This window comes from Saccostrea cucullata, unplaced genomic scaffold (genome assembly GCF_032062105.1).
Source record: "Saccostrea cucullata isolate Sc308-1 unplaced genomic scaffold, CSIRO_AGI_Scuc_v1 ctg1450, whole genome shotgun sequence".
In the NCBI taxonomy this organism is placed as follows: domain Eukaryota; kingdom Metazoa; phylum Mollusca; class Bivalvia; order Ostreida; family Ostreidae; genus Saccostrea; species Saccostrea cuccullata.
Window position 1 is genome coordinate 112,756 of NW_026932943.1, and position 24,005 is coordinate 136,760.

At 32.3% G+C, this 24,005-nt stretch overlaps 1 protein-coding gene across 1 annotated transcript; it reads left to right on the forward strand.

Moving 5' to 3' along the window:
* Positions 1-1,194: 1,194 nt before the first annotated feature.
* On the forward strand, positions 1,195-19,168 carry LOC134236623 (uncharacterized). The gene is made up of 16 exons (XM_062718796.1): positions 1,195-1,259; positions 2,065-2,154; positions 3,198-3,314; positions 3,791-3,880; positions 4,506-4,655; positions 4,935-5,033; positions 5,281-5,394; positions 5,618-5,704; positions 5,891-5,989; positions 7,013-7,099; positions 9,048-9,348; positions 9,489-9,683; positions 16,252-16,535; positions 16,748-17,304; positions 18,432-18,464; positions 18,607-19,168. The coding sequence occupies exons 1-16, from the start codon at positions 1,201-1,203 to the stop codon at positions 18,912-18,914; spliced, it is 2,670 nt and encodes an 889-aa protein (XP_062574780.1). The 5' UTR covers positions 1,195-1,200; the 3' UTR covers positions 18,915-19,168.
* Positions 19,169-24,005: the final 4,837 nt, after the last annotated feature.

Genomic DNA, 24,005 nt, shown 5'->3' on the forward strand with positions numbered 1-24,005 from the left:
CAAGAAGAATAAAATTGAAAATATATGTTTCTGAATATTTTGTATTTGCATGTCAAGAGTTGTCTTTGGCGAATTTGAAATTCAAATTAAATGCACCATTAAGTTCATGTTTGTTTTTTATGTTAAGTTTCATTAAAATTGTCCTAGCCATCTTTGATTATATCAAATTCTCTTAGAAAGAATTATTTAGTACAAAAAAATCAATGACGTCCTTTTTCAGTATTTGTAGATAAATACCTAAATACAAGAAAGATAATCCATACTTCTTTGTTATAAATCTCAATAAGCAGTGAGCATTCTAAAGTAACTAAGACGTTTAAGCGTTAAAAATCAATATAATCGTTCGTTATTGACATAAATTTTGTTTTTCGAACTAAAAGAGAACATACGTGTAAAGATAAGAAAAACCGGTCTGTTCAAACGAAATATTGATTTTTTTCTATATATTAGATTATCTTTCGTACAAAGTTATATGTTATTGCAAAAATCTTGAACAAAATTACCATTGCAGATACATGTACTGAACAATATGATTAGTGAAAAAGGGTGAATATAACAAAAAATTTTATCTCATAGAAACTCCTTAAAATAATACTGTGACCAACTCTGGGACCCCTCGAACATCTAGAATTGAAATCAGGTGCCTTGAAAGAGCCCCTTATTGATCGGTCAGACCCGACACGAGCCCTACATGTTGATCATGTACACGGAACATGTCGTAGTCAAAATCAGTTTAAAAAGTAGGGCTAACAAGTGGTATGTAACAGGTCAGCCAAAGTATGACCAGTGATAGGTTATATTTGCTGATGAGGTCATTGTAATAACCATAAAATATTTGAAATGCTGACTTTAAACAAGGTTGTTGAAATTCCTGTAACATGAATTTATGTAACAGTAAGCTACCTCTGTTTTATTAAAGGTTCTCCGGAGAAGTGAATATGTTGGGAGACACCTTTTAGGGATAGCTATTTTAAGCGTTATTATTTGAAATTGTTTTTAAATAGGGGTATTCATCGATGTCTGTTGTACAAATACAATAAATAAATGAATTAAACTATTGTTTCTGTTCGGCTTGTAAATGTTTGAATTTTATGCCCCCACGAAAGGTTTTTATGCATTTAAAGTTTACGGTGTAAATGTTACTTTGAAGAAACATATGCATTTAACAATGCTTTCCTTTTTCAACAAATAGATAAGTCAATGGTACAAAAGTTGACGACTTTGATTAGCAGATATCGGAATGGAGACCAGTTAAATATGTACGTATATGCTATACATTATACGCTTTCTTTAATTCAATTTCTAAAGGAAAACTTTTCAAGCAGTTGAGATTTTTATTTGTTTTCTGAAGAAAGAAGAAACCTTTTGGTCCTCAACATAAATTTGAACTAAAAACTTTAACCTTGGCCGTAACTTTTGAAAAGATAGTTCTAGGGCAGGACTTTCATATTTCATATGTTTATTCCTTGTGAGAAGACCTTGAGCTTGGAGTCAGACTTGCATTTGAGAAACTTCAACTTTTTTTTATAAGCTGCCATGCAGGATAATTAGTGTTTCGCAAAGGCATCTTGTATATGTTGCTTTAGCATTTCACACGGAAATTATCTTGAAATTATTGAGACAACGTATTTAGGGTTGCGTTTGTTTGACACATACTTGCACTTTGACACAGGAATTTTATGCTTAACATTTAAGTAAATTAGAATTTTTGTTGAGTATAAACGAAAAATACCAAAATTGTAATTCAGAAAATTCATGGCAAAATTGTGAGAAAGCAAAACCAACTCAATATAGTATTGCCTTATTGTCAGTCCGTGCTTATTGACGTGTGCAGAGTTTAATAAATTGAACACAATCGGTGAAACGTTAACATTAACAATAGTAGAGCTCTGCCTTCATGCTTCATTTTTAGTATATATAGTTAGATCAATTATATCGCTATATTTGATTTGTTTAATTTACAGACACTCTAAGATTTTATTAAAATCTACTCCCTAAAAAGATTGGAAAATTAAACATCTTTTCCTGAAATGAACAAGGAATTTTCTTTGCTTTATTGTTTAGGGACTTACACGAAGAAGTTTTAAAGAATGGGGTTGAAGAGATACAGAAAAGTGTAGTACAACTGCAGAAGGATGCATGTGGAATAAATCTGTAAGACAATATCATAAAGTGTCACAGTAACGTAATTAACATTTTAATCATAAACATATCTGTCTGAAATCTTTCTTTTTTCTTATAGCAGTGCAAGGTGCTCGCATAATCTTTAATTGGGAAATGTTCATTCCCATTCCAAATCATAAAGGATACTCAATGGTAAAATAGATACATTTATTAACGAATAAGGAAGATATTTTAATATATTGCAAAGCACTCACAGAAATATATGTAAAAGAATAATGTCACTAGTGGGAATTACTCTCAAAAAATAAAGTTAAAAGCATTGAATTTTCTATTACATGTATTACATTTCCTTTTATTTCAGCTTGGCCAATATCATTTAATTAAGTGACATATGCATTCACTTCATAACACGATAGGATGGTGATTTTATGCGATTTTAACATAAAATAATGGAAAAAAACTTTATATCGGTAAAATTAGCAAAAACTCAAAGCATGTTGCTTCAATTCATAACCGATTTAAACTTTAGTGCTAGAAATAAACAAAATATATTTTCAACTTGACTCTTTTCAATACAATTTTCATGGTGGGAAAGCACCTCTCGCATAGTCATTTTTTTTTTGTTTCAAAGAATGCAAGACTTTTTTAAAGACTGGATTTGTACTTTGGCATCATAAGAATCTGTTGTTGTGCATGGCAAGACTAAATGATGTTATAGGCTGCAATGGCCAGGAAAGTTGTTGCACGACAATTTGGTGTTCATAGAAACACCATCGGGTGATTTTGGAAACTTTTCCAACAATGCGGAAACACTTTAGATCGAAACCGTTAACGGGGATGGGGATATCATTACTTTTTGTGGAGGGGTTTTCCAATGAAATATCATTTTGATTTTTTTCAAGTTGTGACAAACTTTTTTATTCAGTTCAATCAATTTTTTCATCCTTAAAAATGTTTAAAAAAGACAATGATAGTTTTTACACAATCAACTTAGGTAATATTCAGGTAATATACAGTAATGTATATACATTTGTTTTATTGATATAATTACATAAGCAGGGTTGATATTTCAGAGAAACTGCAAATGCGTGGACCAAAGGAAAAGAACTGATCGAGAAATCCTTGCAAAGTCTTCAGTTTCTGCTCGAGATCCTACAATCTACAGAAGATGAAAAGATTGTCCGGTTCCGGTAAATATTCAGAATTCAGTGCTATTTTGCTTTTTCAACAACTGTAATTTCTATGTATGTTTTGAGGATTTTGACTTTAAGATTGGTATACTAGTATCATATATCTATGTGTTCTGATGAATGTACGGAACTATTAACGGACGTAACTGTCCTACAAGGTGCTAAAATGAATTATTCAGTACTTAACAGTATTCCACAAAGCTGCCACATAGATGACAAATCCTTTTGAAGCACCCAAGACTAGCGAAATATTGAAGGTGTTATACTGTTGTGTTTTTGGGTACAAAAATATTTTTTATGATTAAAATTTTAAAGATACAGATGGAAAAAGCAATAACAGAATGAAATCTGATATTGATATGATACATGTATATGATTATTCAATTCTGAAAAAGTGGTATAGAAACCGAAATCATTAAATTCTACTTGATACTTTAAAAAAAAAAAAAAACTTCTTCTTCTAATTCATTTTTCAGACAAAGCAAGGATATACTTCCCAAAGTGATGGACATAACTGAGGCTGCTTCTGACATGGTTAACAAGCTTTTCGTTAAAATTGCAAGAAAGTAAGAAAATTACCATTTAAATCTTAAATACTTGGTATTTAGGAAACAGAGGAAAAAAGACAGAAAATATGAATCAAGTAATATAAGCTTAAAACTATTTTTAGAAGCTTTAGAGACTATAAATTCTTCCAAAAAAAAGGAGAATTAAGAAATAAGATACAGAATTAAATACAAGTACATTTTTTAACTTTAAATAAAAAGCAGCAATTTATTAAAGAGGTCAGGTAGGTTGTAGCCATTTTTTGACTATATTGATCTCCTTTAGAAGAAATAATGGTAAACAAAAATTATCAAATTTTAAAACGTAAATCTATGACTCTTTCTTTGCCAAATGATAGCTGACAGTATAAAATGTTTCTGTCTGATGGTTAATTTATTGACCCCAGCCACCTTAAATATTTCAAAATAAAACTTGCCTTACAGTTTAAGAAATATCTTGTACAAAATTTCGAATTGAATCAGACACGATTAATAAAATTTAAAGAAATGAGCATAAAACACTAAAAATATCAAAAACAAGAAAAGAAAAACAAAAAAGCAACAAGTACATTGATTTCCGAATGTTTGCCAAGATTACGAGTGGTCTTCATGCAGATTGAGCTTTAGCTTCATATTTACATTACAGTTTCCCCGATGGAAGATGGGAAACAGTTATCAATATTACAAAAATCCCATCCATCATAGACGACATTTTGGGATTTATGACACCAGAAGATCCGACGGACTTATCCGATTCCGCCAATATTGAGGGGGTTCAGCCATCCGTAATTAAAACGTATGTATGATCACAGAAAAATAGGATCTAGTTAACAGTAAACATGGATTTATAAAATGTAAAATCTACTACATGCCGAGGCCATATTTTTTTCAAACTGTACATCGCGGCATTAGGTTTCGCCCCTTTCACACATCATCTTATATATTATCTACAATCTTTGTTATTATTTTTTATTTACATTATTAAGAGTGGTTATAAAACAATAAAATACTCTGAGTGGCATTGACTCACCTTTATTTCATTTATCTCTATGAGTTTCAAAAATAATTGTTTCAGTGTAAGAATCGACCTTTTTAAAAAGTGTGTTACCTTTTCGAAGAATGTGTGTGCAACATTATCTCCAGTTTTAAAGGAATTGAGAGAAACAAAATCAAGGTATGTTTTCAAAATATTACATATGAATAAAAATTGTCTCTACAACAGACAAAAAGTAAAAAAAAAAAAAACAATTGAAATAAATTATTTGAATTAAATACTTATATATTTTCTTATTATGGTCTTTCTTTTAGATGCGTTTACCGTATATTGTGCCGATCTATTAAACATTAAGTTATATACAGTGTGCAAACCATTATATCTGATATGTCAATATTCATTTATTAGTACTTTATTTTGATTGCAGATCAAAAGAATCCTTCAAACCATTTTTGAACTGCATTTTAAAGCAATTTCTTTTCCTTCAACGCTCATCAGCCTTGTTGAAGGAGCTCATAAATTTTTCAACAGATACAGAATGGTATATTTTACAAAAAAGTTGAGGATTCTTAAATTGATTTTGAAGAAAAACTTTTAAATAACATCTCTTAATGTAACTCAGAAAAAAAAACTTATGAGAAGGAAATTAAAGTAACATATTTATTTTCTAAATTTGATCAATAAATCATTAGGTATTTTAAAAGTTTAATTATCGTTTTTATTTAAATTTAATTTGATTTTACTTACCAACATGTATTCTCTAGGAAAAATCAGGAACAGAGTTACTTGGAGTTTTTCAAACAGATAAAACACATCCTACTGGAGGGCAAAAGGATTATATGCTGCCTTTGGTAAAAATATTTTCCAGTATCCTGCTATAAAAAATTCAATTCATTGAATTGGCTGCAAAGTTATTGGTACTTTGAAGCATCTACCACTGAGTTTTAAATCTAAGTTGAATAATTGTATTTCATCTCACATAAAAACAAAATCGGAAAACAAAAACATTTTTTATATACTTTTTCTGTTTTAATTAGTCCAGCAGATGGGGTTCCAAGTGATTTTCAAGTCGTTATACCTCCAAAATGTACCCTCATCAAAGAGTGCACGAAGAAAATGGGGGACTTTCAAGGAAGGTTAGCATTCTTTTTTCTACTAAATAATAAATTAAGTCAGTTTGAAAAAAAAAACGTCACTCAGACCTATTGGAACGTGTGGCGTAAAGATTTACCCCTTACTCTGATTTTCTAGAGCACTGCGCTTCACGGGCGACAAATGATAAGAAGAAGTAACAATTATACAAAAGTAAAAAAATCTTGTGAAAAGTATTGTCGTTAAAACGACATCTTTATATTACATGCATTTTGCTTATAAAGTGTGTGGAAATTTACGGCATTCAAAATACCATAACATGGACAGGGCGTCGAAAGGTTAAAGCTTGCTTTGAAAAGAAGCTGTTGCATTGGCTCTTACATTAACTGAACCTTAATTACTCGAACGATAGTTCAGTGATTTTGAGATATAAATCACATTTGCAGTGAAGGCATTGAGTTAAAAATGTAAATCTAATATATGTGCAATGCGCGCGTTATTCAGTTTGTTTGCACACACCATTGTAGTTATGATACTATATCTTTCAAAAAATAATGATTCATCGCTTAAATAAAAACAATATATCGATTAGGTCTTGTCATATTGATTGACGTTTTTCATAAACGTCGATAGGCCGTTATTTTCACACTTGATGGCTAATGGATTTTGGCATGCCCGATCATGACGAGGAGCCCACGACTGATTTGTCCAATCAAGAGAGTGTGCTTATCACTCCATTGCACCTGATCCCATCTCTGATAGAGACACAGGTATATGTTTTTCTGCTTCAAAATTAATGCGAAGGATATGGAGATAACGAACATTATTCAATATCAAAGTCCATAAAACAATACAAAATAAGAGCAGAGCAAGCATCAGAGGTGGGATCAGGTGCCATGGAGGAGTGAGCACCCCCTGCTGACCAGTCACACCTGCCGTGTGCTCCATGTCATGATCGGGAAATAACGGAAAAATCCGTCGTCAATTCAGAGTATAAATAATGGAATAACAATAAATATGAAAACATCAGTATTGTTTCAATATCTTTTTTTTTTTACTTTTTAAAGATCAAAGGAGGAGCTGAACTCTGTGCTGAAGGATATTGAAGTGGCCTGTGATGGTATAAGTAAGGCCAGCGAATTCGGAGAGAAGTGGTAAATTTGTGTTAATTTACTCTTGATTTACATCAGTGTTTTGATAAATTTTAACAGTTAAAGTCATACACGTATTCCATAAAATAAAAATAAATTTAGAAAAAAATACGTTTGATGTGCTATTACAAAAACTTCCAAAATTGCTTCTGAAGTTGGTGTAAAATAGTACTTTGTAAAAGTTAGGTTCAATATTCAAAGAAGAAGATAAAATAAAAAATGAATGGGGTCTCAAAATTACCTGATCAATACTTAGGGATCATGATGGGTGTAACCAACCAGCAAGGGATGCTCCTATGCACCTCATCCCATTTCTACAATTTCTGGGGGTCCGTTATGTATGTCTTCCTTACAGAATTGTATTGTTCATTGATTCTGATGCATTGATTGTATATTGTTTAACGTTTCTCTTGAGAATTTTTCACTCATACGAGTGGCGTTCAATAAATAATGTCACCAATTAGATTCCATAACATTCAGGGTTCAGATGATATTCAGATTTTTTTCATGCATGATTTGGTGTATAATTTATTTATAGCCGTGTATCTGACCACGTTTCATCATCGAATACTCCCTTGAGAAGCTGATATATAACTCATACTCGAGACACTGTATGAAAATATGACTGGAAAGTCATCTTTCAATAAGGCTGAAATTAGAGGCTACATTAAAGACTCAAAAGACATTTACAAAGAATTATGTGATGTGTATGGTAACAAGTGTATGTCATTGAGAGGTGGGTGAGCAAATTTAAACACGCACAAACAGACCTTAATGAAAAGCAACGTCCTGGATCACCTCGAACTGCTTAAACTGATGCAAAATTATCAAAAAATCATTCTCATAGTAGTCGATTAACCATTAAAGAGATAGCAAATTAAGTTGGTATTTCATCGGGGTCAGTTTTCACAATTTTAAAGAAACACCTTGGCCTCTTGAAGGTCAGTGCACGATGGACAGGATACCCCATCTTTTAACATAAAAACAAAAACGATTGTGTGTTGAAATGTCTAGAAAATTACTACATCTACAAAAACTATGATGCACGACTTTTTTTCGGAAATAGTTACAGGTGATGAAACATGGATATATTATTTTGACCTCAGAGGAAAAGTGATAACAAGATGTGGTGGACTGAAAAGCAAAACGCCCTGTTATTGCAAAACGATATCAAAGTACTAGAAAGTGTTGTATGCAATTTTCTTTAATAGTGAAGGTCCTGTAGTTCAGGTTACTATTCCAAAAGGCCGATCAATCACCGGACAGGTATATAAAAATTATGTGCTAAAGAAGGCTACAAAACACTAAAACACTAAAAAAAGAAAAGACCAAAGTCCGGAATCCACAACATTCGACTTCTTCAGGACAACGCTTTTTCTTTTCCTAAAATTGAAAAAGCACTTCTCAGGAAGAAGATATGCTTCAAGGAATGCTTATGTTTCTGCCATTTATCAGGTCATGAATACCATTCCCCTAAAACTTTATATGAATGCATTCAAAGCTTGATAAAACGGCTGAAGTTTTGTGTATCTGTCAAAGGAGAGTATTTTGAAGGGAACCATTAAAAAAGAATTAAGAACAAAATTAATCGCTTACGTTATTTTTTTTAACATCGATGGCATTAATTTTTGAACGCCCGTCGTACGGAGACGCCATCACTTGCCGGTTGTAGAGCTGTAAATTTTGTCCTATACTCGGCACTTATGGCCTTTGAGCAGGGAGGGATCTTTTTCGTTCCAGCACCTATCCGGCAACACGGGTCCTCGGTTTATACGGTCTCATCCGAAAGACTGGTGCCCAGGTCTCACAGTGGGACTCCTTACTTCGCGGCTCTAGAGCAGACGCTCTAACCACTGCGCTACGCGGGCGACAATAGAGAGGTTGTCACCGTCTGCTATCTGCAATTTTTCTTATTAAAAAACTGATAGATCATACCTTCTTCTTGTTTCAGTCTACCTCCAGGCGAGCAGTTCCTGGGAGAAGATGTTTCTGTGATGGAGACAGGTTCTGATTTTGACCCAGATTCTGAAATCAGTGTCACAAAAGCGTCCATTAGAGATATTGAAGAAGCTACAAAAGACACCAGTATTCTGCCGACGGAAGTTGTCGGAGTCTATAAAATGAACAACATTCATGCCCAACTTAAAGTTAAAATAGATCACAAACGTCCTCTGGTTTGTTCACAAATCAAAGGACAAATAATAGAAAACGGAAAGAAATCCAGAGTACCTGTGAAAAATATTATAGTTGACGTAAGTTATAAACGTCATATTTACTACCGTTATTAAGTCAACAATTTTCATTCTGATTCCTTGTTTGATACACTACATTCCTCTTTCTTAAACTCTCGCTGACTTTCGTATTTTTTCAAAATTATGACTTTTTTTCTTAGGGAACTACTATTGGTCTTTCTTTGACCAAAGGAGACTTTCTTCTTCTTTTATACGATTTTCCAGTGATCAAGAAGACCATTAAACAGTCCGAGTTAAAAAACGGGGAAGTAACCGTCGATGTGCCAGGTGATGCATCATGTAGTGTTACTGTTAGCAAAAAGGACATTCAGGAAAACCTCAATCTTACATATGCGGTAGGATACTGATTAAGATTGCTTAAGGATATTATCTAATAATTTTTGGAGATGATTTAATGGAGTTTTTCTCATTTTGTTTCTTTACCAGTTTAACTTTTTAAGGGAGTATGGGACTTTCGGGTCCTAATTTCAGAGTAATTAAAACTCTAAAATAGATACACCGATTGAAAGAAGAACATCTCTTTAGTTTACTAAAATGCATTAGAAAATGTTCTAGTGCGTGAATCTAAAAATAGAACACGTCAAAATAAGGGGAGTAACTCTGTATGAAAAAATGATATTTTTATAATCAATTTTTAAAAATACAGAATTCCCATAAAAACATCGGAAAAATAATTATTTTATAAACTATTGTCATCAACTGGAATGGAATTTAATTTCTAAAAGAAAAAAGTACAAGGAAAAAATCTAGAAAGACAAATTATTCTAACTTATTTATATAATATCGATTTATTGGGGAAATGGGTTAATATATATGTACAATGTAATTTTAAGCAAATGAGGAATAATTAAAAGTTTAATTTTTTATGCAACAATTAAAGCAATTTGCTTGTTTTACAAATTGCTAATAAAAAATTATAAAGTTAGTGTTCAATTTTAGAGTAATCTCCTTCCGAATTTCCTCAACCCGAATTTCCTCTGCTCCTAGCTGTTATGAAATGGTACAGTTATGAGCTTGCAATCATAAAATGTTTGTTTTTAGTTTTTTATTAACTTGATTTTTATCAATCAACACTAAAAAATTTCCATCGTTGCTTTATTTCTTTCGTAACACGGTGGAAAATGGATTTCGCTCGAGTTTTGCCAAGCAATCCGGAAATCTTCCGATTTCACGATTTAGTTTTGTACATTATAGTGTATAAGTTATTTCCAGTTTGCAACTCAAACTCAAAATAGATACGATGTTAACTCAAATTAGCTGATTAAAGGAGGTATTTTCAATTGTCCGTGAATAATTATTATTTAAAAAAAAAAAAAAAGAAAGTAAAGTTCGATTGTTTCTAACGTTTCAGTGAAATTGATGAAATAAAGTTATCAGGCGAAGATGGAAATCACGGAATGCCTACATGCAGTGTACATTGCATTGGCACTGCCTCTAATCCGAGATTCCTTTTTTCCCCGCTTTTTATCATGACTTGTCCGCACAAGTCATAATATAAAAGCGGGGGTTACAGTCAGAGGAATCTCGGATTACACTGCCTCATGCACTGAATAAGATTAAAGATTGTATTTCCACGTACAATTTTGATTAATTATTAATCTGAGTCTTGTTTTGGATATTTTTTTATGTCCAGTAGCATATAAGCCTAAAGATGATATATATACATATATATGAATCAATAACTGATATGGTTATCACCGCACATCTGTAGTGTTATGGTTTTATATATTTGTCTTGGACCATAACAGTCAAAGACAAATATATAAAACCATAACGCTACAGATCTGCAGCTAGGGCACCCTGTTAAGATGGGGGGAAAAGTTACACCACCACAATACACTAAAATGTATTTTGCTACACATGTATAATAAAGAGAAGACTAGAGTAAAAACAATATTTTATTAAATATTTATATTATAAAGCTGGAACAACAAATTACCAAAACAAGTTCTTTGATTGAGTTTCACTAAAATATATTAATTAAAACAAATATTGAATGATGTTGACCGTTGAGGGCAACTTTATTTTTATGATTAGTCTCCAAATGAGGTTGAAATATTGTCCAACGTGGAGCAAAGGACAATATTTTCATCCCACGGAGGCTAACATAATCTGAATGTCACCCGAAAACAGTCAATACCGGTTGATATGTACCCGGTACTATGCAAAACAAATCAAAAGAATATAGTATTTTGTTTAGCAAATCTTGTTTTTTTTACATTGCGACGTGATGTTTTTTGCAAGTTGCGGCTGTTTCATTTTGTCACAATAAACAGGCAGGTTTTGAAAGGGGGGTTCCAGGGTTGTGTCCCTTTAACCCCCCCCCCCCCCTCCCCTTACACACTCTCAGTCTCTCAGGCAAAAATTCACACACACATGTATGGAAAAATATAAGATTGTGGAAAATATCTTTGTTCTATATACGTCCTTTTTTCTTTGAAAAGGTACCAGTCCGTATAAAAAAATTAACACATTTAAAAAACTACTGAAGCATTAAAATTGAATGGATTTGCAGCATTTCTGAAGAGTAGAATGGATTTTCTTAAAGAATTTGAAAATCCTTTTTGGGTTGGGTATAAAACAATGAATTAAATTTTAGTTCCTTCATAAGATTTAATTAAAAAAAAACGACACCTTCTTGTATATAGCCCAGTGGTGTAGCATTGTTTTTGAAAGTAGGGGGGCCAGCCAGAGAAAAAAAATTTTTACTTATCTGAAAAAGTTGACAAACAAAAAAAAAAAAAAAAAAAGGTAAAGTTGCCCAAACTCTAAAATCCTATTTCATGAGGGGGGAGGGGGTAAATTTTTTTTCAGTGACAACTACTTCAGTACCAATTCTATTACTACACTTTCGGTACATCACTGAAAGTCTAAAAATGGGGGGGGCCAACCAGACTTTCAATTAACATTTCCTATAGGATATATAGCAGTCCCCTCTGGGAAATGACCGTTGATATGTTTTGATGCCAAAAATCAGAAAAAAAGTCATTTAAATATTGATATTGTTTAAAGTAATATATGTTCACTCAGAGATTACAAACATTAATTTAAGGAGCTTATTTCTAAATGTATTACTATTTTGTTGACTGTTTTTCTAAATAGAGAATATAAGGACTATATAATCCAATCCACACTTTGCAATAGTTATGTCCCTTTGATGGGTCAACCAAAAGTCAGATGGGAAAGAAATGACATTTCTCCTCTTTATGCTACAGAATATTTTGGGCATGGTAGGATAAATCATCTGTGTTTTAATTTTTTCTTTTGATATGTGTTGGCCGATCTTGGGGCAATGGATTATAGAAGATGCACATCTTTTTTCCATTCAGATGACAAATTTACAAATCAGAAAACTATAAAGGGTACTGTGAGGATTCTTTGGGTTTTTCCTCAAAGATGGCAGCCAAGGGACATAACTTTTGAAAAGTGTGAATTCAACTTTTCTTTAATGGAAAAAAATATATGATTTGACGAGTTTTTCAAACTATTTATTTTAAATGTTTTTTCTATTTTTAATTATCATTTTAAATTTTATTTTTTTTTTTTTACAATTCTTAAAATTATAAATTGTATTTTGCACATAAAGTATGTGGAAAACTTCGTCATTTAAAAGACATGATTGATGCCATTGACATTTCATATAGACTGAGGATAAATGTCTCTTTTTGTATCCAACTTCAACTGAAAAAAGTCTTCTGAAATAGAATCCATAATTCCTTTAGAATAATGCACAAATAGTTTTTCATTCAAATCTTTTATCCATAATTCCACATGGAGTTTGTTGACAATGCCACAGTTTCAGCAATACTGGGATAGGAAATTATACTGTGTCCAGTGATTTTCTTCCATTCATTTTCAAACCTGTAGTTTTGTCTGCCTGTTTCGTGATTGTCCTTTATGGAACAAAATATTGGTTCAAATGGGCTACCCGCTCATTGCTGATATGATGTTCTGGCTCACTGTAAGAAATAAAAAATTGATGTCAAAAAATAGTATTTTTAATTATGGAAATTGTTATGCTTGGTAAATGGTAATATTATGAAAAAATGAATATTCATATTTTTAATGAAAGATTACCTATAAACTGGAGTTGGTTGGAAAAACAGAAACATTTTTTTACTTAATTGACAACACCCTGTACAGACTAACACATTGACAAATATAAAATAAATAAACATAACATTTTACCTTAATGATAGCGGATGATCCATAAGTTAGGACACCGCATGAGAGGGCTGCAGTGGTACACCATATTATAGACTGGCCTTTAGAGCATCTGTCAGCTCCATCCCTATACATGTAGTTCCAAGTCTTCTCAAGTCTCCATTTAGCAGATATAAAATGTTCTATATTCTCCTTTATCTTGACTTCATGTGTCCACAATAACAGGAATACCTATATTCAAAACATATACATGTTTGTACATCTGAGGAGCATTCATTGATTTGTCATGTTTATTTTTACATGTACATGAAATTTTTATGTGCTTGGATTGATAGATATGAGGCATATTTTGTTTTTGTCCTGTCTGTTTGTTTGTCTGTCTGTCTGTTGTCAACTTTAACCTTTGCCATAACTTTTGAACCATGAGAGAAAGAGACTTCATATTTGGTATGCATACTCCACTAATGAAGCTCTTTCAAATGATACCAAGGTCATGACCTTGTGATCTTGACTGTGACCTATATGCTAAAAATATTTTTTTACCTTTGTTGCCACCGGGCGCATGGTTTTTTTTTCACAAACACATCTTGTTGGAATATTGGGCATTCTTTAATCTGCATTAATATTTCATTAAATACTAAATAATTGTTTATGTGCAAAACATTTTGAGCTATATTAACTAGTCTAATGAATAATAGCATGACTATTTCCAAATTCGAGTATTGTCTGCATAATTATGGACCTTTGCGAAAAGTATTGACTTTTACATTTGATGGTTGACTTTGACATTTAAACCTAGGTCGTCCTTAAAAAATTGTTTGTTTGGAATTGCTGCCTCAAGGGTTTCAGACACAGGTGGGAGGGAGGTAATTTTTTTTTTTTATTGAAGATAAATTTTAATTTTTTGATAAAAATCTCAGTAAACAATAAATACATTTTCTGACTTTAAAAAAAAATATATCTACCATCAACAAAAAATACCTATTTTTACATATATCATGTATATCTGACACTATATTTCAGTGTTTTGTATGGTGTATGTGATACATGTAACGGGCAAAAAAAATTGATTAAATAAAAACAAAAATCTTTCTACTTTTGGTCAGTAAAATTTTTTCAGGAGGGGGCATTTCAATGAGGCGGGAGGCAATTCCAAACAAACTATAATTTTATTTTGGCCCTATGTCATGTACTGATGTATAGAATTGATAAAAGATATGGAAACATTACTAGTGCAGTAGTGGTTATAGATAGTGTTTGGGGCACTAACATGTGAATGGTGGTATTTGAGGGTAGAATGGTTGTCGGATTCTCTATGTGCTTTAATTTCTGCCGATTATTTTTGTACAATAATAAATGTTGACCTAAACATTTTTATTTCAAAACAGCTTCTGTACATTGTCAGATTTTTTATAGTGTAAAAGTAAGCCATCGAGTGTAAAAGTCAGCAGTCCTCACAAGTCCATAGTATATTAAATATCACAGGAAATTGAGACAGTCTTAGCTCCCCCATTAATGCTACTCCTATACCCGATTTTGCTAAGACTGCCTAAGTCCCTGTGGTAAATATGTACCTATTTCAGCTATCACATGACAGATAAACCTACTGTATGTGTACATAAAAATGCAGGCTTCATATTTTAGCGGCTTAGGCACAAAATTTAATGCAATAATTAATGAATACTACTGTTTTATGCAGAAGAATTTTAGATGTGAAAAATATGTGCATTACTTTTGTTGTAGTGTAGACTAGTGATCGAAATATTGAACTGTAAATTGATGGGAAAAATTCCATAGAGTGTTCAACACCTTGCATGATGTTGCATCTCAGGTTAATTGTTTGGGTAATACATGGATAACAGTGTCTCAAATGATATATCTATATTTGGACATGATTGAGTACAACTGGATTATGTCATGTGAAGATCAAGGGATAGTGATACACGTATATACACCACTGTGGAATTGTATTAATTGTATTAATTGTGTGATTATAGTTATATAATCCAAGATTCCTCTGACTCTAATCCCTGATTTTACATTATGACTTGTGCAGGTTACAATGTAAAAGCAAGGGTTAGAGTCGGAGGAATCTCGGATTAATAGTCACAGTGCCCTTTAACCCAGCTTGAATATTTATATTGTAAAGAATTGCTATGAAAAAATAATAGGTTGAATTTAGAGACAAACCTGGGCAGATCAGACGAGAGTTATGGGCATGGTAGGGTGGGGTGATCATGGTGATGCGATTGTGATTCCTTCATTCGAGTGATCGTTGGCAGAGTAAGTTCAGTATGACACAGTTCATTATCGCCTTCTTTGGGTCAAAGAAGCATTGTTGTACCGCTAGATAGATTTGATAGACGAAAACCCAAGCTTTTTCCGCATTTCATGCTTTCCGAAACATCCGCTTTGTTGACATTGCCGAAAACGGCGATAAGCAAATAAGTCGTAAATATTACACTGAGTTGTGCTGTGGTTCGATTTTAATGACATTTTAGTCACAATTTATATTATTTCATATCAAGTATATCTATACAATACGTTTTACGGTAAAATTTAATCAAAAAATCATCGAAAGATTTTAACGACATACACGAACGTAAAATTCATTTACGTCACTTGGAGTTGCGCGGTGGATTCAAAATCGTCAGTTCCATACTCCCTTAATATAAAGTGATGGATTATTTCGTGACTAACTTTACTGGTTAAAACCGTTTTAATGCAAACTATTTTTAGGTTCAGAAAACGGACAAAGATCGCATTGAGGGATATAAAGAGGAATCTCCAGAGGAGTTCGGAATGATCGATATCTTGGATGGTATCTATTTAGAGACCAGTGTCAATGGTGTGGAGAGCAAGTTTAATTTCATTGACAACAATAAAACAGAAGAATCATCATACTTTAAAGTAGAGGCACACATGGATGGTGCAACAAAAAAGAGAAAATGGACAAGTGAAAGTTTTAATTGCCAAGACGAAAGTAATGGAAAACTATCAGTTCCTATTTCACTCAAGACCATGTACGTAAAACATATTAAAAATGGCTTGTGCTCAATTTAATATAAAAACATAATTATTTCAGCATATATTTTGAACATTTTGTAATAAAATTGAATCTTATTTGAGGGTTTTAAGATGTATAAAAATAAATGAAAAATAACAACAACAAAAAAAGCGTTCAAACAGCCTTTGTAACTTTCAAAATAATCAAACAAATCAATATATTTTTCAGAACGTATGTTGTGATGGTCTGCAAAGATATCCCAGTACCAGATAATGACAGCAATTTTGACAAATCCAAGTTAGTTCGTGAGAAAACTCTGACCTTGTTGGGGATTAAATCGAAGTGTAAAGCGCTGATTTTGTACAGATTCCCTTATTATGAAGACACGGAAGGCGTGGAAGAGGTAGAAGACGGAGATGAAGTAGAGGTCCACGTTGAGTGTATAGAATCCCAGCGATACTTCCTTAATGAAAGGGCAAACATCCTGAGAGAAAATGGCAAATGGATTCAATTTGAAGATGGCGATGAATCTGCCGATTTCAAGATTTCTGAAGGAAGCTCATTAGAGGTCGATGTTAAGGGATCTGCAAAAATAGCAGGACATTATCCAGCAAAGAAAGCGATGTTTTCATTTTTGAAGAATAGCAGTTGCTTCATTGAACTTCCCGTAGAAGTTGTAATCAGCGAGAAAAAGAAACTGGTGGGATATATTTATTGTAACTTACCTGGGATGGTTCTTCATTGGAGAAGGTTGCCATGGATGGAAATGAAGACACGATACAAAGGTTTCTTTATCTGTTCTTCATATACAAATTTATCTCATACGTGTTGGGGATACAGCCCATTAGATAAACTTGTGCTATATCAACGGGTAGATGCTTTATCTATAGCACTTCCGGTTTTGACACGATCCCTCGCTTCAAGATTTTATTTTATTGAAACTTTTCTTTGTAAAAATCATTGCCCTAATACAATGAACGATGAAGAGCTATAATATCGTTAAAAGCAAGAAAAAGATTCGTATATGTCAAAGAAGTGTCTTACTTTATCAAGGAACCTGTATTGACTAGAAGACAGATGTTACTCCCCCTTTAAATCGATTTCGGAGAAAGTAAAGCCTAGCAGTTAAGTTGTTGTTATAGGATATTCCTTCAACATCTTCAATAATGCTTTCTTATATTATACTACGTATTCCTACCTAGTAATAAAGATGTACATATAACTTTCCATGGATCAACAATGAATCTATATGTAGGCCCCTAGCCTTGCCTAACAAATTTTGTAATGTCATCGTACAAAGAGTTAACTTTCACGATCTCATGGTCCTTATAACTTTCAGTCAGAAGTTTGTTTGATGTAAAGCTCCAGCAATTGTCACATAATGTTTTCAAAGACGCAGATAGCAAAAATTACTAAATTTTGAACACAATCTACTTTCTTTTGAGACATGTCAACATCAACGGTGCTACGTCATCATGTTATACGTCATCAATTTGAATTAGCAATCATTCATGTAGTTTAGCAGGGGAAGTCTCAAAGTTTTGTTAAAAAGAAAGTCGCATGAGAGAAATAGAACATCTATAATTGTGTGATTTGATATTGGCTTTATCCAATTCGTTGAATAAAGCCAATATCAAATCACACAATATAGATATCCTCTTTTTATTTCATTTTTATTACATTTACCTCCTAAAAACTAAAAAAGATGTTCTAGCTTTCTTTCCTATAAATATATATATATATATATATATATATATATATATATATATATATATATATATATATATATATATATATACAACTTTATTCGATAACTAGATTAAATTTTAATTCATATTTTGGATAAATCAACGTTTGCCATCGTTGGTATTTTATTATCATTCATTGTTTAAGACATATTACATTTTTACAGATGCTATGAAATCAAAAGTACCACTGTCTAAAGGTATGAAAACAAATGTTTAAGAATAATTGTTTTGAAATAGTTATATTTGCAAAATAAAAAAAATATGTTTATACAACATTTTGCCTTCTCATATAGATAGGAGACAATTAATTATTCTGTTTGGATGATTTATTTTTTTAAGAACAAAGGAAGAAAGAACATCAAGACAAACAGGCCAAGCAAAAGACAAAAGAGATTGGTGTAACTAAAGGCATAGAGAGCCTGGTGAATGAAATAATCGATAGTTTTACAGAAGAAGATGTGAAAAATCTTAAAAAGGAAGAAAAGATGCCTGGAAGTGAAGGAGAAAGCCTTGTTGGTCGACTTATTGGCCGTGTTAACAAAGAAAAAGATAAATTAAGGTACTTAATGAATGTGCTGAGAAAGATTGGTCGAAACGATCTTGTCCAAGAGCTAACAGAAAGAGTTGAGCAGTATGGAATGATTTAAACAAAACAGTATGTCAAGTACACAAATGGAAAGAGAGGGAGAGAGAGAGCACCTATAGAGATCAAAATCACTCATGACGTTATGAAGTTGCTCGATTTAAAAAATGGAAGATTCATAAAATCGTTATGAAATAATATCTGCGTAGCCCTTAAAAATAGATATTTATCATATATTGCTACATTTTGATTAGCATTTTAGCATTGTTGTGAACTTTAAGTGCTTGTTTTCTTGTTTAATGTAAAGAGACATGTACAGAAACCTGTATCAAAGCATTAAATATGGTTGATGTTTAATAACGAAGAAGTCTGGATTTTAGGTGGATATCTAATTTGATACCTTTTATATCATTGACAGCTGCTTTTTCAATAAAAAATGGAACTTGTACATTAACTCACCTTGTCATTGTTCATTTGCAATATCATTTTGTTGAAAAAAAAACATTCTGCTTGTACACACAAGTACTCTGAAATTGATATTAAAAGATGCTTGATTTTCTAATTGATAATACATGTATCTATGTGGATTTTGGAGACCCAGTTCTCCAACAATCTATACCTCAAATAATTTGTCTGTCCACATGAAAGATTTATTGATTGTATATTGTTTAACGTTCCATTCGTGAATTTTTTCACTCATATAGATATGTCACCGTATGCCGGTGTAGGGCTTCAAATTTAAACCTGTCCTCGGCACTCAGGGCCATTGAGCAGTGAGGGTTCTTTATTACGCCAACGCCTACCGTGACAAGGGACCTACATTTTAAAAGTCATATCAGAGAGACCCGTGATTTTCATTTCTAATACCAAGCGCTTTTCGAAGGAAAAGTCACTACTTATGTTAACGTCTTAGGTTTGACGCGGCGCCGCGACCGAGAATCGATCCCGGGACTCCCGATCACGTCCTCAAGGAAGAAAACATATTAAATGCAGTTAATACTTTTGACCACGAATCTTTATATAAAAGAATTACGAACGCCCAGAAGGCTCATTCGAGATTCGAGTTTCCAAATACGAGATTCGAAATTCGAGATTCAAAATTCGAGTTTCGAGATTCAAGATCCAAACGAACCAATCAAAAGCGGGTTCAACATTTGATTACTCCCCTTTATTATGTTTTTACTATCAAGAAATAATTCAATATGATTATATCAAATGGGTCATTTGATTAAATTACAATGCAAGAAAAAGTGTTATATATATATTAGACGTAAATTTAAATAATTAATGGATTTTTGATCAGCAAAAAATATATCAATTTATATTATAGATTCTTAAATATTAAATAGATTACATATATCAGGAGTATATATATTTTTGTATCGTCAACTAAGTACCGGCCAGGAGGCGGTCGGCTCTATGATATGAAAGTTCGAAGTTGCTGTGCGTTTCTGCGGAGTTAAAACAATTTAGATAAAAAATATTTGACATTAATATAGTAGTATATTAAAAAGAGCGTCTTAAGGTTAAAGAAGAACGCACCATAAACATAAAATTAAAAATTCTTATGAAGAATGAGGTAAATATTTCATCCAATCCTATTTATGAACTTAGACATGTTTGAGGTGCGGAGAAAATTAGGACATGTGTTGGGCGTAGTCTAAAGCAAAGACCGCGTTATGTATATTACGCAATTTTACTTTCTCTATTCAAACGGGATTTGTTGTACGTATCTATTTTAAAATGACGTGTACATATGTACATATATAAACATTTTGAAACATATGTTTAAATGTTAATTCATTAAAAGACTTAGCAGGCTACAGAATATTACAAGATTTGGCCCTTAGCAGACGAGGATAACACGTTTTACAATGTGCCAAGAATTTTCCCGCTACAACTCAAAGAGAAGAAATGTAGTGGCGGATCTAGAGGGACCATAAAAGGAACAATTAATTGGTTTGCGGCCGATTTTTGACGCTTGCGTCAATATATGTTTCTTGTCTTAATTTTTAGAAAAACGCACGTGTGGACAAGACCCCCCCCACCCCCATCCCCTTGATATTGAACCCCAGGGCTTATTTCTCTGTTATGTGTAACCTTACAATACGAAAAAATCGCTGGCGTAAAACCCCCAGAATAATCGCTCAACCAAAAAAAAAAAAACAAAACAAAAAAAAAACAAAAACAAAACAAAACAAAAAAAAAACACAATTTATTACCCCACTTTACAAGAAAGAATGCTGTTTACGGAGAAAATGTGGGATTATTACGTGATGCAGAGTCAGTCCGATAGCATGGACTAAGACAGAAATACATTGTATATTTAGAGACAGTGACTGCAGTGGCGGATCCAGAGGGGGGGGGGGTTACGGGGGTTGCAACCCCCCCCCCTTTGGATTTGCAATTTAAGAGAAAGAGAAATAAGAAAGTACCAATTTTTTCGTTGTGTTTTTACTATAGGAAATGTAAGGTGAAAGGCTAATGTTGTATTATATAAAGAAATTCGGTTGTAAAAACAAAATAAAAACCCTCCCTTTACAAAATAGGATTTTCAGGTTCGGAGATTTATTTTCCTTTCTTTTTCAAAAACTTTCTGGTAATGTATACAAGTACTTTTTCCCAGATTGATCAACGTCCCACTTTCAAAAACCATACTCCACCCTGTATCGATATTCTATTGAGTTATTTAACTATATGTATGTGTACAACGTACGTTTTAACTGTTTTCGCCTTCAACCCCCGCTTTTGAAAAATACTTCACCCCCCCCCCCCTTTGAAAAATTTCTGGATCTGCGCCTGCAGTGTGAATCGACATTTAAAGTTAAAACAAAATAAATGCATTTAATACCAGAGGGGGTACAACGTAAACAGACTGGAGTGGCATATCTTTCTCTTATAATGTATAGTGGGTATTTGGGGGGATGTTGAGCGATTATTCTGGGGATTTTATATTTTTTTGTTATTGTATACATGATGAATAAGTTAAATAAATATATCTTATGAAAAAAAATTTCCAATAAGCCCTTGGGTTGAATATAAAGAGAGTGTACGGGGGGGGGGGGAGGGGGTCCCACCCACAAGTACCTGTAGTTTTCCTAACAGAAGAAATTCATAAAAATGTCGCTTAGTTGACAATTCAAAAATGTATATACTCCTGATATATGAAATCTATTTAATATTTAAGAATCTATAATATAAATTAAAATATTTTTTGCGGATCAAAATTCCATTAATTATTTAAATTTCCTTCTAATATATATAACACTTTTTCTTGCATTGTAATTTAATCAAATGAACCATTTGATATAATTATATTGAATTATTTCTTGATAGTAAAAACATAATAAAGGGAAGTAATCAAATGTTGAACCCGCTTTTGATTGGTTCGTTTGGATCTTGAATCTCGAAACTCGAATTTTGAATCTCGAATTTCGAATTTTGAATCTCGAATTTCGAATCTCGTATTTGGAAACTCGAATCTCGAATGAGCCTTCTGGGCTTTCGTAAAGAATGGCATAGTCCTTTTCAGTACTTTTAAGGCCTATCGTTATTTATTTACAATAGTCAAATTTGGAACATCACAGAACTTCATCCTGATAAAGTACATTTACATGTGCTTAAAGTAAGCACAGGAATGTCTTTAATATTCGAACATAAACTACGTTTGATGATTTCTTTTGTGAAAAATGTCAAGAAAAATACTTTCTATACTTATCTGCTTCAATGAAATTTACAACGAGATTCTTAATTAAAATTTTTGTGCCGAAATATCGGGATTGCACATTAATGGCAAATTAATGAAAAACCTAAAATAAGCATGGTTACATCACTCCTATAAAGAGAAATTCGTTCAAGAATCACACTTGTGAGCAATATCAAGTCTATTTTAAAATGTATCTTTACAGTACTTTTTCTGCGGAAAAATTCAAATATTTTTTTCAATATTTTTATTCTATCAGACGCTACAAAAGCAGGCTTTCTAGAGTATTGTTCTGTTGTCTTTTTGAGATTTTCTTGTCATTGTAACTTTATAGATGTACTCTTAAAAATAATCCTTTTACATCAGCATTATTGCCTGTGGCATGTGATTTTAATTCATTGAATCAGAGACCGAGACAATAATATTTCATTCCCAATATTTTTATTTTTTGGATAGGTAATTTTAAACTAGTTGAAAATATTTCATGAAACACCTGATATTAATTTCATACAATGTCTGTATTAATCACGATTTGAAACTTTTCATCTGATTTATCACAATTAATTCACTGTTTGAATGAGTCATGTACTTTAATTTTGTAGTGTACTGGGGTGTATTAGACGACTTTAAGAATATTTCAAAATAGGTTTATTTATGGAGAGCCATGTCAGTTAATATTAAAAGATATACGTAGTTTACAAAACCCTAGAATAAATAAGAAATGGATAAAATTCAGAAACAAAATAACATTATTGCCTTTTTAGCTCTTTTTTATTTTTGTTTTTTTTTAAACCCTTTCACTCATATCGAGATGCAACAATTATCTGATGGAGAACCGAAAATTAAGACTACTACACCTCACTTATATGGAGGATTGTTTTTATCCAAATTCTATTGCAACATGGGTCCTTGGATTATAAAATCTGACATGTATCTGCCACCATATCCAAAACTGTTAGACTGGTGCATGCAATGTAATGGTATAAAGTCAAAGATTTCATTATCCTTTTACATGTTCTAATATTTTTAAAAATTTATTTTGAAACAAAAATTCAAAACTGCTTTAAGGTTAACAAGGGGCGATATGACTATTGTGAAAAGACTAAGTTTTTGGAACTAGTGGCCAATTCCTTTAACGTGTTGTCAATAAAATATGTTCAAAACAAAACAATTAGAATAACACATTACCTAAAGTGGAACCTTCTAGAAAGTGGATTCTATGTTCTTTAATCTCCAAAATGATCATTGTATTATGAAGTTTGCTCTGAATCCGACCAATTTTAAAACTGAGGCAAACTACTGACAAATTTTGTTGTACACGGATTTGAACAACCAATTATTTGCAAATGTACGGTATGTATATAATTTCTTTATTCGGAAATTCAACCTTCGTTTGTCCTTACTTTGTCATATAACAAAACCCGTGTTATTCCTTATTTCGTAATATGTTTA

Bases quoted from the DNA above. Each gene is read 5' to 3' on its own strand.
- LOC134236623 (XM_062718796.1), top strand. From the start codon at position 1,201: ATGGTACAAAAGTTGACGACTTTGATTAGCAGATATCGGAATGGAGAC. The intron at 3,881-4,505 runs GTAAGAAAATTA...TTTACATTACAG, and splicing joins TTCGTTAAAATTGCAAGAAA to TTTCCCCGATGGAAGATGGG. The intron at 5,990-7,012 runs GTTAGCATTCTT...TACTTTTTAAAG, and splicing joins ATGGGGGACTTTCAAGGAAG to ATCAAAGGAGGAGCTGAACT.